Consider the following 14104-nt stretch of genomic DNA (forward strand, 5'->3'; position numbering starts at 1 on the left):
AGGATGAAAGGATGGATGGATTGAAGGCAGAGAGGAAAGATAAGGGGAACGAGTATACAGGAAGAGAAAGACTTGTTCTCATATGGGAGGAGATCGTCTCCTGTTGGTACAGACAGCTCTTGACCGCTGCATCTTCCTCAGGCTCTGTGTCTATGACAGCGTCTCTCCCCCTGTCTGTGAATGCTTCTGTTATCAGCGCACAGACAGGTCATTTGCAATCGGAGCCCGGGGCACTAATAGTTGAACAAGCATTTTGAAAATTGAATCCAATGCATTTCCTGTTGTTTCTGAATAATTAATCAAATTATATTAGGTTCTTATGGATGTCTCAAAGCCATTGCAGCCAATTATACCTAGTTATAAAATACAGGGGAGAGTTTATTACATCATAAATCTACACTTATCCGTGTAACTGAGTAATCAAATAAACTCAAGACGCCCCTCAGTATGAAATTAACAATAATATATATATATATATATATATATATATATATATATATATATATATATATATATATATATATATGTATGCACAGTTACTTTTGAATTGTAAATTTCCAGCATACAAAAACTGTATCATAGTGTTACTGAACAAAAATATCAGGATAGTTTTTTTTTTTTTTAATGGCCCTAATTTGTTTGAATCAAGGAATATTGACAATAATAATAATAAGTAAATTTTTCTTAAGTAGTGCCAATGTAAGAGCATTGCCATTTCCTTTTAGTAAAAGGAACAGTAAACAAAGGGTGACTGTGACCCGCATGGTGATGAAGCAGATCTAATTTTGGGCTTTTGATTAAGGCTGATCAGTTAATCGTGTATAATCCCATGTTGTGATTTCAGCTTCCTCAATTATTAACCACTGAACATGAGCAGATTTTGGGGCAAGTTTAATTTCTTTTAAACAGTCTGCGGTGGCTACAAATATTTTCTGCAAAGAGGCTGACAAAGGGAAGAGAAGATACAATGTCATTCCAAAGAGCAATGTAATTATTTATTCTGATCAAAATACATATTTACGCTATGGATAAGTCCTAGCTTGTTTTAGGATGAAGGAATACAATGTTTTGTCAAAAAGATGTGCATATTTTTTGCTGCTTTGTTGCAATTGCAGGTAAAACATAAATACTATGTTTTTCTTCAGGGTCGGTCCTCCACTTTGTTCAAATCTGAAATATCTCAACATCTTTTAGATGGATTGCCAAGAACTTTAGCGCAGACATTCATAGTCAGCTATAAACTTTCCCCAGACTATTTAGAGCTGTATATTGGCAAGGATATGAACATTGATACTTCAGGTTTTTGTGATATTGTACCTATTCCCAAAAACACTATACATTTTTAAGTAGTAGTTTAAACTTGAAAGATTCGTGGCAGACAGTGACAATGATGTCGGATTTGTGGCTCAGAATCTATGCATATCATGGTATGTCCTTTATACTACGACAGCTTTCTCAAAATTTTATACAAAAGATGCAATAAAGTATCACAATATACTGAATCATAAAACCTTTATCGTGATTTGCCCTACATGATACACACACATACACGCAAAGATGTATTTTGAATTCGAGCTCAAGTTAATATGACACTTCAACAATCTGAGTCTGACAGATCAAGTGGTGGTGGTGTCTTCCGAAAGTTACAGCGACCAGTTCATTCTTTTTGTCACCATCCTTCCATAAACATGAAGTCTGTTTCAGCTTCAAATGGCTCATAAAGCCTGCGGAATGTGGGAGTAGACACGATCCGGATAAACTAATCTAAACTAATTACACATGCAGAAGAAGACTGGTGTGATCCTGCCTCAGCGCATCACACACACACACACACACACACACACACACACACACCAACACACACACACACACACACACACACACACACACACACACACACACACACACACTTACCTGTTCATTAGTGAAGTGCTGCCATTTCAGTAAAATCTCCTGAAGCAGAATCCAGCGTTCTTCCGTCCATCTACAAATGGCTGCCCAGCGGTCACCTAGCACCTGCACACACGCACACGCACACGCACACGCACACACATTAATATTTTATCAATGTCTACATTAGCACAAGTTTGAATTATTTACCCTAATGGACTAAAACATTTTCATCTTGGTACTAAAAATAAAATAAAAGTTTAGCTGCCAAAAATGCAGTTTGATTCTCGTTCATCATCATATACCTTTACATGCACTTTCCTTTCTATTGTGCATATTTGATATGTTATATTCTGGTTCTTTTACATGGTAAGGCCTATACGAGCTGAACACACACACACACACACACACACACACACACACACACACACACACACTGTGTGAGCTGTAAAATGTGTATTTTTAATTAGAGAAAGAGCGAAAGAAAGAGAAAGAGAGAGCGAGAGAGACCCAGCAGGTTAATCTTAAAATGAATGGCCTGTAATTAATCAAGTGACAGTTCAACAGCGGGGAGAAACCATTGAAGGAACCTTCCATTTATATTTTTACATTCCGACACACCCTGTTTTCTCTTCTCTTTATCTCTTATCCTGTATTTAGTAATAACCGGCACTGCAGGAAACAATGCTGGCAAACTTCCAGAAAATCAAAGAATGGTGTTGCATTTTGAATTCAAGCTACTCAGCTATTTTATACATATATACTGGTGCAAATTTAATTTCTCTTTTCTTTGGTTTTTCACCTAATCGGCTTTTGGTGCAGAGCAACTTCCTTTTATTCAAATCTCTTCAACCCTTGTCTCCTCAAAAGCGCTTCAGTTGCACCCAATTATACATTATTTCTTCATTTCCTCTTTGTGTGTGTGCTCGCTCACTGGAACTTTCTCCAAAGATTATAAATTGAACTTCTCGATACAAAATCCCTTTTGTTCTCACATAAACTTCCAATTTTTCCACTAAGGCAGCCCTCCATCACAGTTTACATATGCAGCTAAAAAACTAAATTTGTATGAAAAAAGTGACATTTTTTCTTGATTGTAATCGCGTTTATACAAACACTGCCAATCATTGAGTTCCCTGTCAGTCCATATGACATCATGTTTACAGAAGCTGAAGAATGAAGCTCCATAAGCGAGTCAACCTCCAAGCACATAACGCTTGAAGCTTTGCATAATTAGGGAAATGCTTTGGTCAATACCATGGCGGGGCCTCCCTCCTCTCTAGCCCACCCTCTGGCCAAATATGGTCACGGCCAAAGTACAAAACCAGAGGCTTCAAAACAGTAGTTCACAAACCAATGGGTGACGTCACAGTGACTCAGCCCACTTTCATATATGACTTATGGTTTACACCTTTGGGTTCATTTGTAATAAGTCTGTATGAAGATGACATTTTTTTAATAAAAAGCAAAATGTATTTCTTATTTTCTCCTTGGTCTGGACTAAATGAACAAAACTACAGGAGTGAAAGAGACCCTAGAGCAGGCCCGGGGTGGGTAATCGGGAGAGTTCCCGGTGGGGCCGCTTCACTTCTGGACCGGTCGAGAATTATATTTGTTGACATTTGTCACGTTAGTTCATCTTCTCTTAAAGTGGGCTACACACGTTCTGCATTCTGACAGCGCAGCCTCTGCATGGGTTGCACCATGCGAGGAAGTTCACCCCTCCCAAATAGAGTTGGTCGGTCCGTAGCTGTCTTTTCCAAAGAGTTTTCTCAGATAGGCTACGGATAGCTGGGCCGGACCGACCGCAGCGATACGCATCAGGGGAGGATGGACGGGAGGAAGGAGGGCAGGAGGGGCTGAAAAAGCCAGGTTGAAAAAAAGAAAGGCATTGGAGGAGGAGGATGCCAAATGTGCCAAGCTTACTGATTTATTTTCAAGAGGACAAACACAAGTGGCAACTGGTAAAGATAAGACTGTATACTGTACTGTGAGTAAACATTAGTTCAATATGCCTCTTTGTTGAAGAGTGGGATATGTTTCAAATGTTTTTATTTATTTATTTCTGCCTTTTGTTAATTTATCAACCTATCCTTGTGGAATAGTGAAATATTTTTTGTTAACTTCTAATCTTAAGTGGATTATTATTGTTGTATTTAACCTTACATTATTTGTTGGACCATGGTATTAATAAAAAAAACAGTTGCTTCATTTATCCAATTTCCACTACCATGGAAAAAGTGGGCTGGTCTTGAGCCTGAAATGCACGGGGCTGAAAAGTGGCCCCACTCCGGGCCCTGCCCTAAAGAGAAGGAGTATATCTGTTTCTATCCTCCTGTTTTTGCACATTTTCACAAATAAACATCAGATTTGTGTGAAGAGATGAGGAGCCTGTAACCTTACTCAAATTAATACAATCATGTTATCCACATCGTTTTCCATTTTTTTTAGTTTGGCTGGTGCTCTTTTCATGATCTCATCTTGTTGCGCTCTCTTTTTCTGCAGTGATTTAATGGCACCAGTTTGGAGAATTAGCACCGCAGACAATTTAATATTTCAACCAATCACAAGTGCATGGTTGCCCACTCATGCTTACTTAAATATGTGCAAAGCCAGCTATATATAAGGCAGTACACTTTGTTGCTTGACAGCCTTCAGCGAACGGGACAGGAGTGGTCGAAGGCGGTGCCTTTGCTTAAAGAACTAGCGTCACAATATCGTAACCTCCATTCTAACTCACACAAGTTACACCCTCTACTGGACTTTGTGGATGCAAAGAGGGAAGCCTGATGATTACATGCCCAGTAAATACCCCAATCGTGAACTTTGAAGCTATTACTTATATAAAAACGCTAACAAGTGGGCAACAAGGGGTCTTAGGAAGTTCTATCAGTTTCTAAAGATCTTCAGAGTTTCTAAAGTCTTCAAGAGATTTTCAAAAGAAGGAAAAACCTTACTGCAACATCCACAACCAGCTCAACTACAGCTCCCCAAACTAAACCCCCCACAGGATATTTTCCTCGACCACAGCGAGGTCAGAGGTCTGAATTGCAACACTGCAGCTTGTCAGGACGTGCTTCAGTGGTACAAATGCTGGTTCTATTTCTTCTTGAATCACAGCTCGGCTAATCAATTCATAGTGGAGATAACCTTCTAGGATCTGTATCCTGGACAAGTGTCACGGTGGTCAACATGGAGCTGCAAGCTGCACTTAAGGCCAGAGTATTAGAAAGAATTCCGCGGACGCAGTTTTAATACATTTCAGCTTGATTGTTTGCAGTGTATGGGAGTTAACAAGGGAAACACAGGCCATACATCAGGACGCTAAGACAAGCGTGGCAAATAAGCCGCACAAACAGGCAGCAAAGCCTGGCTTCAGGCTGGACCCTTATGGAGTGAAACAAAATCAGCAGAAAGCTCCAACACGAGACAGCTAAGGCACAATCTCCCAGGCAAGGGCTAATTACTTTGCAACACAAAGACAAAACTATCTCTCATTCAATCTGTTTTCCACGAGTAACAACAACCGGAGTTCGCTGAGCTTTTTTAAAAGAGATGAATATCAGCTCACCAAGGCATTTGTCTTCCTAAATCTCGGCGTAATCGGCAAAGTGGTGTGCAATGTGAGTATGTTCAACACAGCTTTTAGTTTTGTTTTTTTGACAATGTGAGTCTTTACCTGAAGTTTGCTCTCCAAAGCCGCAGTGGCACTGTCTCCGCTTGTCTCGTCCACCACCACCACCATGTGGGTCCAGAGAGTTTCACCCTCACCTGCTCCAGTTCCAGGTCCTCTTGCAGGAGCTGCAACGCAAGAGGATATTGATGGAGCACAACTCATGCACAGTAAAATCTGGCATGCACTCGCCAAATGGCTCCACTAGCTAACGCACAGAATGTACACAAAATGGTTTTGCACCTGACAACCTGGTCTCAATACCATCTCGTTGGTTGCACAATGCCCCATTGGACATTGTCAACTTCTGTCACTAGCTTCAACTTTTTGCACACATTTTGTCATTTACACATTTGTAAAAACTGAGTTTTGTGGGGGGAAAAACTGATTTGGACGAGAACTGGATTTCGGCCTTCAGAAACACTAGTTTGACCAAATAAAATGTCATACCTTAAGGTCAAGACTAGCCTGCTGCCAAATTGGGAAAATTGGCTTATCAATTATGATAGCATGAACACTGCAAACGACCACCTGCAACAACCAAATAAAGGACAAAATATGGCTATTAAATATAAATATTAAGATCGCCCTGCAGTTGGGATTCAATGATACGATAATGTTGCTGATATGAACTTGCTCCTGTTATATGATGGTCATGGGACAACAGATTGATTTTATGTATTGTATGTATGTATGCATGTACAGTATGTATGTATGTATGTATGCAGTGTATGAATGTATTATGAATGTGCAGATAGCATTAACCTCTTTTCTTTCCTATTTCATTGCTACTGTCAACTTCTCTCAGTTCTTTCAATTGAGATGTATTAACAACACGTTTTCAGCAGCCACATATCTAACATTTCTTCAGAAATATGTATTTGTGGCAGTGGGTGTGGTTAGACTCAGCTGTATAGTGGGTGGAGCGGGGTGTGGTCAGGGAACAGTTGCCGAGAATGAGCTGAAGGAGTCGAGAGCTGAGGAGCGAGGAGCGGTCACTGAGCCTGTATGTGATTGTTGCAAATAAATGCATTGTGAAATACACTCTGAGCTGTGTTGCTGCCTCTGTTTAAGTCCGCGACTCACCGGGGTAACAGGGAAACCTGTTACAGTGGAGCACAACGTGGGGCCGGCCAGATGGAAGGACGCGAGAGCAGCAGCCGGAAGGGTGGCCGAGTCAGCCGATCGTTGGCGCTGGGGCAGATGCTGGCGGGGATCGCTGCGATGCAAGAGTGACCAGGGCAAGGGTATGAACCGTCAGTTCATGGGGGAGCTTCCAGGTCCAGGCAGAGAGGCAAGCGTTCGCCCTGGAGCAGCTCGCAGCCCGGACAGCTGCGGTTCCACCGCCGGCGGCTTCCTCGGCGCTTATAGGAGGGTGGCCCTACATCGGATGACGGCAGGGGGACGATGCACAGTCCTGTCCTCGACTCTTTCAAGGCAACAGCGGAGGCGTGTGGCTGGCCTTCTGCCGAGTGGGCGGTCCGCTCTTGCCTCTGCTGGCCGGGGAGGCACAAGACAGCGCCCTGGGGCTACCCCCCGGCAGCCAGGCAGAGATATCTGGATGTGTGCAAGGCTGGTGATCGCCCGGACGGGCCTGTCACCCAGAGGACCACCGGCGGAGGTTCCGTGAGCCAGGCTTGGGGCCGGAGGACCGTCCCTTTGCTTTTGCGCAGCGGCTCAAGGACGCGGCCACCAGATGGCTACAACCCGGGGTCCCGGGAACGGTGCAGGAGGTGGTGGAAAAGCTCGTCCTCGAGCAGTTTGTGGCGGATTGCCGTCCGGAACCTCGGCGTGGGGTCCGCTGCCACCCGGCCGTCGCTGCTGGTTGACCGCCATCACCTTGGCGGAGGACCACCTGGCGTGTTCATTCTCCTGGGCAGGGGACAGCGGTCTCATGCCGTCTTTGTTCCGGCCAACACCTGCCCCACGGAGGAGGCTACCCACACAGGCCCTGGCGGGGTCCGACGCCGGCACAGTGTCCCGGCACCCCTCCGCGGTGTCCCCGAGCCACCGCCCACAACGACAGCACCGGCACGCTTCCTGACCTACAGGGGGGTTCTCGAACACCAGGCAGGAGTGTTTGGAGGTGTATGGGCAGCCCGGGCACTTCCGGAGGGAGTGACGGAGCTGATGGAGGTGGGCCAGGTGATTCGGTTGCCGGCTCTCCAACACCTTCCCCCGGTCAGGGAAGCGACGTACCGCATTCCGGTAAGAATCCAGGGGGGGGACACACCAGGCGATGGTGGATTCGGGCTGTACGCAGTCTATGATCCACCAGAGCCTGGTTCGACCCGTGGCATTGATGGAGGCATTTTGGGTGAAGATAATGTGTGTGCATGGGGACGTTCACGAGTATCCTATGGTGTCAGTGGAAATTAGATCCGGGGGGAAAAAACATAATGTAAAGGTCGCGGTTAGCTCCCGCCTTACGCACCCCCTAATCTTGGGAACAGATTGGCCGGGGTTTAACAAGTTAATGTGACGCTGCGGGGGTGCGTTCACGGCCGACATGGGACATGCGATATCTGCGCTGTGCTCAGCGGTGACGCAAGGCCGGCCGATACTGCAGACAGGGAGGGTAAAACCGGCGGAGCCTTCCCGTGGAGACACCACCGGCTCCCGAGTTTCACTCCATGGAAGATTTTCCACTTGAGCAGTCTCGGGATGACACTCTACGCTCAGCCTTTGACCAAGTGATACGAATTGAGGTCACCTGGTTGTGCCCTGCGCAGCGCAGTCATATCCGCACTTTTCTTTGATTAGGGACAGACTGTATAGAGTGAGCGTGACGCTCAGACAGGAGAGGAAAACACCCAGTTGCTGGTGCCGAAGAGCCGCCGGGAAATGATTTTCCAGGCGGCTCATTATAACCCGATGGCTGGTCACATGGGATGCGATAAAACACTGGACGGATAATGACCCGATTTATTGGCCGGGCATCCGGCGGGATGTGCGCCGTTGGTGTGCGTCCTGCCCGGAGTGTCAATTGGTAAATCCCCCGGCCATTCCGAGGGTGCCTTTGCGTCCCTCTGCCATTAATGGAGGTTCCATTCGAGTGAATCGGCATGGACCTCATAGGGCCATTTCACCGAGGTGCACGCGGATATTGCTTTGTCGTTAGTCCTTGTGGACTACGCAACACGATTATCCGGAGGCAGGGGCACCGTTGCGCAACATCTCTGCAAGTGTCGCGCAGGCGCTGTTTCAAGTCATCTCCCGAGTCGGAATCCCGAAGAGATTTCTGATCTGACCAGGGCACCCATTCATGTCAAGAACACAGAGAACTTTACGGGTTACTGGCATTAAGTCTATTCGGACCAGTGTGTACCACCCACAGACAGACGGTCCTGGTGGAGCGTCTGAATAACACTTTAAAGTCCATGATCCGTAAATTTATTAGCGAAGATGTGCGTAATTGGGATAAATGGCTTGATTCTCTGTTGTTTGCAGTGTGGGAGGTTCCCCAGGCCTCCATGGGATTTTCCTCCCTTTGAACTTTTGTTCGGGGCAGGACTCCACGGGGGGTGCTCGACCTGATTAAGGAAAACTGGGAGGAGGGGCCGAGCACCAGCAAAAACGATGATCCAGTACGTCCTGGACCTGCGAGCAAAAACTCCACACACTGGGTAGGATGTCACGTGAGAATTTGCTCCAGGCCCAGGGACGGCAACAACGGCTGTACGACAGAGGGGCCAGGCTGAGACAATTCACGCCGGGAGAGTGTTCTGACAGGGCGGAGCTACACAGATTTACCACCTCATACCTCCTAAAAGAGTGGAGGGAGGCGGAGTCTGTTTCTCTGTGTCTGCGGTATCTGAGAGAGAGGAGTTGGGGCCGGAGGTCCCAAAAACCACCAATCCAGCCTCGATCCTTTGTAAAGACCATCTCTCCGAAACCCAGAGAACAGATATTGCCCAGTTGCAAGACCAGTTTTCGACATATTCTCTCTCCTGCCAAGGACGCACAAACCTCATCATGCACCAGATTGAGACTCCTCCGGGCGTGACGGTGCGGTTACGGCCCTACAGGTTACCTGAACACAAGAGAAAAGTGGTTCTGAGGGAATTGGCTGCTATGCTGGAGATGGGGTAATTGAAGAGTCACACAGTGCCTGGTGTAGCCTTGTCGTCAAGAACGATCACAGGGTGGACTATCACAGGGTGAATGATGTGTCAAGGTTCGATGCTTACCCGATGCCGCCGGGTCGACAAACTCCTGAACCGACTGGGCACTGCGCGTTTTTTTTACGACCCTGGATTTTAACCAAGGGCTACTGGCAGATTCCTCTGTCGCCAGAGTCCAAGGAAAAAATGGCCTTCTCCACTCCGTTTGATTTGCACCAATTCACCAACGCTTCCCTTTGGGTTGTTCGGGGCCCCAGCCACCTTTCAACGCCTCATGGACCGGGTGCTGTGTCCGCACACTGCATATGCTGCCGCCTAACTTGGATGATGTGATCATCCCCCAAGCACCACCTGGGCAGAGCATGTGCAGCGGGTGGGCGCGTGCTGGATTCCCTGAGGCAGGCGGGGCTGACTGCCACCCCAGGGGAGTGTGGCAGTTGGACGGAGGGAGGTACGGTATCTGGGGTACCACTTGGGCGCCGGGCAGGTGCGCCCTCAGGTAGACAAGACTGCCGCCATCGCCGCCTGCCCGCCACCCAAGACATAAAAAAGAGGTGCAGGCAGTTTCTGGGTCTGGCGGGTTACTACAGGCGGTTCATTCCAAATTTCGCAGATTTGACCAGCCCCTTGACTGACCTAACCCGGAAAGGGTGCCTCAGATCCGGTCCAGTGTGACGGAAGCAGCAGTGCCAGTTGGTGTTCGAGAAGGTAACACAAGCTCTCTGTGGGGAACCACTCCTTCACAACACCTAACTTTTCTTTCCTTTTACTCTGCAGACTGATGCGTCGAAGTAGGTTAGAGGCCTAAGACGGGCGGTGAGGTGTAAGGCAGTGGGGTGTGGTTAGACTCAAGCTGTAGAGTGGGTGGAAGCGGGGGTGTGGTTTCTGTCTGTCTCTTCCCCAATAAAGAGCAGGAGGGACTGGAGAGGCGAGAGGGGAGGAGGCGAGGAGCTGTCACTGAGCCTGTATGGTGATGTGTTGCAAATAAACGCATTGTGAAATACATCGGGCTGTGTTGCTGCCTCTGGGTAACAGGGAACCTGTTACAGTATTCCTTAACAAGTGTTAATAAATGGATTGTCTCGTCAAAGCCTCTAGCAAAAATGACCAAATCCTTACCCGAATGCAAAAGTTAAATTTGTTTCATGTTGTATAAAACTGATGCATAACAGGATTACACTGTCAAAGTTTTTACTGAACGTTTCCATTCCTCAAAAGGATCTCTCCATTGGTTTGCAATCCCAGTCAAAATTAAATAGGACATCGGTTGCAGAAAAAAACACACAAAAATAAATAGTATCTGAGTCGACTGTGTGTTTGTTTCTGTGACAAACCTATGATTTCAGCAAGCACATTGTGTTTGTGTTTGTGCACGCTCTTCAGGAAGAATTGTTCATCAATGTGATTGGTGGTAATTTAACCAATCAAAACCCATTTTTCTTTTCCCGCTTTAGAAGTGTCAGAGAAGCCAAAACAACAAAACTGAACCCATTGCAAACAAATCCGAATCCTCAGTGTTTACCAAGTGAATAGTCAATGTGGTGGGGGTTTGCTATATAGATGTTCAAATGTTTTTCCGAGCCTTTTAAGCACTTGTGGTCAATGTTAAGATTTTAAATGTACCTACGTCCTTGATAACAGGTGCTTACATTTGCATAATACTTATAATATCAATAATATTAAAAGATATATATTTGTATGATACAGATTGGAACAAGTGCAAGATGCTTGAAAAAACATTTAAATGTTACAATATACACAATAGGGACATACGATCATTAAATAAAGTATGATTAAAATATACTGTTGTACAGTTTATCTATGTAACAATACTGAAATGTACATTATCTTGGATAATATACATTTAAACTTGAAAACATTTCAGTGTGAAATATTGAACTGAAAGAAGTTGAAGGCAGTTAAAATGCAAAAATGAAAACTGTAAGTGAATGAAATTGGAGTTTAAACAGTGAATGGAGTTGAAACGTTAAGTGTTAGTGATGGAGTCAGTTGAAGTGGCCCTGACAGGATTTAGTGCCACTTCAAGTGTGTAAACTAAAAACTAAAAGAAGATGTAAGTTGAAGGGTACGCATTGAAAGTCGTTGAAATGAGATGTTTTGTAGTTTCCTTTAAACAATATATATTTCATCTAAATATATATTTTACCTATCTTCAAATCAAAATAAATCACTCGCAAAAGCTTGCTAACTAATTCGACGTAACTTCAGAAAACTGTTATCTTGGACATTTTGGCAGCAGGGTTGTCAAAACAATTCCAAGTTCCTGAAAGTCAGCAAATCAATGCCTTTTCTTTCACAACACCAGGATCAGCACAAGAGAAAATAGCTGAATGTGCAAAGGTCCAAGCCACAGTTTGGTCGGTTTGCTATGTTTAGCTTTCAAAGAATGAAGACTTACTAGTGTTAAGTACTGAGTTAACCAGTGTGCATGCGTGTATCAGTTTCTAGAGTAACACAAAACGTGTAACCGCTGTTGTTGGTGTTGGAGTAAAGCTTTAAACATGTACAGTTGTCGCTGGAGTTATTGAATTAACAGCTAGCATGGTTGACGAGTGAGCTACTGGGCAACAGAATGTGGAACAATCTGTGGAAGCGACGAAAAAAAGTGGTTTGTGTGAAGCCAACATCAGACAGATTTCTTGACTTTAGATATTGCTATCCCCGCATTGGCTGAATGGATTTGTACCATTCAAACTGCATTTGTAATGTTAATCTTCCTGCGTTCAACTCAGGGAGCTAATGTTAAAGCTAAAATTGGTGGCTAGCTCGAGTTGATAAAATGTGCCAGTAACTGTTTTCATATCAGCTTGTAAAATCTGGCTGAAGCAAGCTTAAAAACAGTTTTCCAATACTTCAAAATGCGCATTAAAATATGTGAATGAATATTGTTGTGAACTCCATATGCATGTGTCCTGCGAAAGAGTAAAGCTTGACAGACTCAGAAACTGTAACTAAGTAGGCTTGTCAAACAGTCAATGAACAAGATCATTGAAGCTTGATAACAACACATTAACATGGAATAGTTATGCCACGTTGGAAAAACAGAGCTCCGGCCAGCAGCTGCCCACCTTGTGCTCTTCCACTTGGTGCTTGACATCCTCCAGGTCAGGACCCAATGGTTGAGCTCCCATCCTCTTAATTCGGGCCTCTGTCAAATCCAGCCAGTCCGTGAGCTGCTTCAACTGCTGGTGCTGCAGGTCCATCAGGACCTCGTGGAGTCTGGGGAGTGAGACACAGTTCAGTGAGCTATCAATAACATGTTAATACTGCGGGGGTAAGCGCGCATAAAAAAGAGTCTTGCTGAAGAACAGTTTAGAAGGTTAGATGAAAGTCTGGTTCAACATCCTAATGCCCCAAGCAGTAATTCCTGCTGATCTAATTGGTACAAATTCTAAAAGCCACCTATCCTTATTCAACCCCTTGCTGTATTTGTCTAAGTCATATTTGGTAGTCCAGGCCATGTCCGCACAGCTTTGTGCTTCAATCAAGAATATTATTAAAGAAGATAGCTAAATAGTTAATTAAATTTGGCTTGGTGTCAGTTATCATTGGATTCACCATAATTAGAAAGGTCGCTGTTCTTTGTGTCCATGAATGCTGGCTACTGTGGGGATTCCCATTGTGTAAAAAGAGATGAAACTTCATTCATAACCTTAAATTAAGATTGAGATAAAATTCATTCATAACCCTAAATTAAGATGAGAAAAAAACATGTGAAACCATTTGTGTGTGTGTTTGAGTGTGTATCAACATTTCATTTTCTTCTCTTCTCTACCTCCTTCTGTTTCATGGATTGTGGAGGTCTGGATCATGGTCCATGCCTACTACGAATTATTCATACATTCTGTCATATTGAATGTGTTTATGTAAGTCTGTAATGCTGTTCATTCTATACACATGACATCTATTGCTTCTGTCCATCCGGGTAGAGGGATCCTCCTATGTTGCTCTCCTGAAGGTTTCTTCCATTTTTTCTATTTCTTGGGAGTTTTTCCAAAGGCCTTAAAAACTGCTGTGATTAAACCTCTTCTAAAGAAGAGCAGTCTTGATGCCACAATACTGAACAACTACCGGCCCATATCAAACCTGCCATTCTTAGGCAAAGTCCTAGAGAAGGTTGTATACCAACAGCTTACTAACTTTCTCCTGTCTAGGTTTTAGGCCCCACCACAGCACTGAGACAGCTCTGATCAAGGTGACAAATGATATCCGTTCAAGTCCTATCTCGAGGACAGGACGTATTTTGTTGAAATTGGTAACTGTGTCTCAGACCAAATGGCTTTGATATGTGGGGTTCCCCAGGGGTCAATCATAGGACCCCTATTATTCAATCTGTACATGCTTCCATTAGGCCAGCTAATACGCAGCTATAACGTGTCCTACCACAACTATGCAG

At 44.7% G+C, this 14104-nt stretch overlaps 1 protein-coding gene across 1 annotated transcript in view; it reads right to left on the reverse strand.

Annotated features, from left to right (window-relative positions):
• Positions 1 to 14104, reverse strand: part of LOC117743999 (dystrophin-like) — a 216510-nt gene that overhangs the window by 168512 nt on the left and 33894 nt on the right. Inside the window, 4 exon segments of the mRNA XM_034552044.1 lie at positions 1915 to 2016; positions 5570 to 5650; positions 5653 to 5691; positions 12777 to 12927. Of these exon segments, the coding sequence (XP_034407935.1) occupies positions 1915 to 2016; positions 5570 to 5650; positions 5653 to 5691; positions 12777 to 12927 (373 nt within the window).

The sequence above is a fragment of the Cyclopterus lumpus genome, chromosome 2 (genome assembly GCF_009769545.1).
Source record: "Cyclopterus lumpus isolate fCycLum1 chromosome 2, fCycLum1.pri, whole genome shotgun sequence".
NCBI lineage: Eukaryota > Metazoa > Chordata > Actinopteri > Perciformes > Cyclopteridae > Cyclopterus > Cyclopterus lumpus.